We start from the raw sequence: 2,133 nt of genomic DNA, 5'->3' as shown, positions 1-2,133 counted from the left end.
AAAAAGGGGAGACCAGAGACCAGAGTACATAAGTAATGACATAAAACAAACAATTGAAATGTACCATATAAATCATAGATAATACTGCATATATGTGTATATAAACAGAAAGATAGATAGATGGAAACAGGCTATTTAACTTTAAGGTACAACTGCAGTTTGTTCCAACTGTATGATGCAATAAATCTAAAAGCAGCATTTCCCAAATCAGTGTTTATTCAAGGAACCTGCAGCACAGATCAGTCCTGTGGTTTTTGTGTTTCGTGCTCCAACTCTCCGTTCAGCTAGTGATGTTAAATATGAGGACAATTTTTGGAGAATTCGACTATGAATAACTAAAAACAAAATGCTGGTCTCTTCTAATAGAGAGAGTTTCTGTCTGTAGAATTTGCTCCTTTGTGAAAACAAATGTGCGTTTAGTTTAGTTTTTTTACCTGATCGTGTTAAATGCGTGTGTTTCGGTGTCTCTCTCAGGTATCTCCACGCTGGCGAACAAACCAACGCAGGCCAGTGACTACCTCCATCCTCTCCTCAGCTTCGCTGCTGCTCACGTCCCAAAGAACAAACACAAAGAGACGCCGCTCTACATCCTCTGCACCGCTGGCATGAGGCTGCTGCCGGAGAGGTAGACACACGATGAGTCTGTGGTTACACGTGGTTAAAAAAAATATATATATATGCACACTGAAAAGATAAATTGTATTTATAGTTAAACACTGTTTCTATAGAGCTCATTTGGTACACCCTGCAAGTGAATTTAATTCCAACAACTAACCAGTATCATTTTTAATTTTCTATGTTTTCAACAAATCAAATTTCATAAAAACTTGTTCAGAATTAAACGAGTTACAGTCAGTTTTTTATGAAATCTGCATCTTTCCTATACACTTTCTGTTTATTTACCAGGACCTTGTACTGCGTCGGTAAATACGTGGTTTGTCCAAGTGGTGTAGCCGTAGCTAGCTGTCAGAGATGGCCGACCTTTTTGCACACGTGCACCTAATAATATCGCATATCGCGTGTAAATGTTGCCAGAGAGCGGTAAGAAAACGAAACAGGTATAACCAGACAAACAGATGCCAGAGGATGAGAAAAGTGCAATTACAAAGCTGTCCCAGCATTACCACGACCTGCGTGGAGAGACTCAAGATGGAAATGTTCTTGAATTTAATGCATGTGTGAATAGTGAAAATCTCCAGTGATTTCTGGGAACTATGTGTGAAATAGGCTCGTGTCTCTGTATGTAGCCAGCAGGCGGCCATCTTGGAGGACCTGGTCACTGACGTTCCTCTGGAGTTTGACTTCCTGTTCTCGCGCTCTCATGTTGAGGTGATCTCTGGGAAACAAGAAGGTGAGGCGGAGGAGCACTGTGATGCTGTTATCATGCTGGTTTGACGCTACAGTATTTTAACTGAAATATCGCTCTCTGGCGTTTCTAACTGCTTCCTGTCTGTTTTTGTCTCCGTATCGGCTTCCTGCTTCCTCTCAACCCCTGAAGGAGTGTACGCGTGGATTGGCATTAACTTTGTGTTGGGCCGCTTCGATCACGCTGATGACGGTGAGCGTGAATCTGAAACTAACACCAAATATTTTCGCAATAACAAAATAACACAATAACACCACAGATTACCTCCGTGTTCCTCAGAGGACGCCACAGTCGAGGTGACGACGGGCTCTCAGAACCAGCAGCCAATCAGCAGGCGGCGCACAGTGGGCATCATGGATATGGGTGGAGCCTCGCTGCAGATCGCCTATGAGGTGCCCGGAGCCATCACCTTCAGTTCACCACAGGAAGTAAGAAAGTGCAGCGAGACGTCTGTTACTGGAGGAGTTTACTGTTATCTTCATACTTTCACATGCACATGAACTATTAAACCGAACACGACAATATTCTAAATTTGACGTCGTGAGAACAGCATGTTTTCTTTGGATAATCCAAATTAGGCCTTTTTCCGATTAAGATGTGTAGAATATATATTATTCCGTTTTAGGAGCATTTTATGGGCATCTACACAGCGTATTCATAATATGCAGGTTTTTACTGCAGTCTGCATCACACGGCCTCTTGTCCGTTTACAGTCGGCTCTGTGCGTTGTCACGGATAACGGAAAAATAGTTTGGAAAAATTCTAAA

The 2,133-nt window shown here is 42.3% G+C and overlaps 1 protein-coding gene across 1 annotated transcript; it reads left to right on the top strand.

The window, feature by feature from the left end:
• The first annotated feature begins 457 nt into the window (after positions 1–457).
• LOC121963914 (ectonucleoside triphosphate diphosphohydrolase 4-like) lies at positions 458–1,874 on the top strand. The gene is made up of 4 exons (XM_042514147.1): positions 458–625; positions 1,248–1,351; positions 1,499–1,558; positions 1,646–1,874. The coding sequence occupies exons 1-4, from the start codon at positions 606–608 to the stop codon at positions 1,864–1,866; spliced, it is 405 nt and encodes a 134-aa protein (XP_042370081.1). The 5' UTR covers positions 458–605; the 3' UTR covers positions 1,867–1,874.
• The last annotated feature ends 259 nt before the right edge of the window (positions 1,875–2,133 follow it).

This window comes from Plectropomus leopardus, unplaced genomic scaffold (genome assembly GCF_008729295.1).
Source record: "Plectropomus leopardus isolate mb unplaced genomic scaffold, YSFRI_Pleo_2.0 unplaced_scaffold13240, whole genome shotgun sequence".
Lineage (NCBI taxonomy): Eukaryota > Metazoa > Chordata > Actinopteri > Perciformes > Serranidae > Plectropomus > Plectropomus leopardus.
The sequence above is the reverse complement of the archived record's forward strand: the minus strand, read 5'-3'. Positions and strand labels throughout refer to the sequence as shown.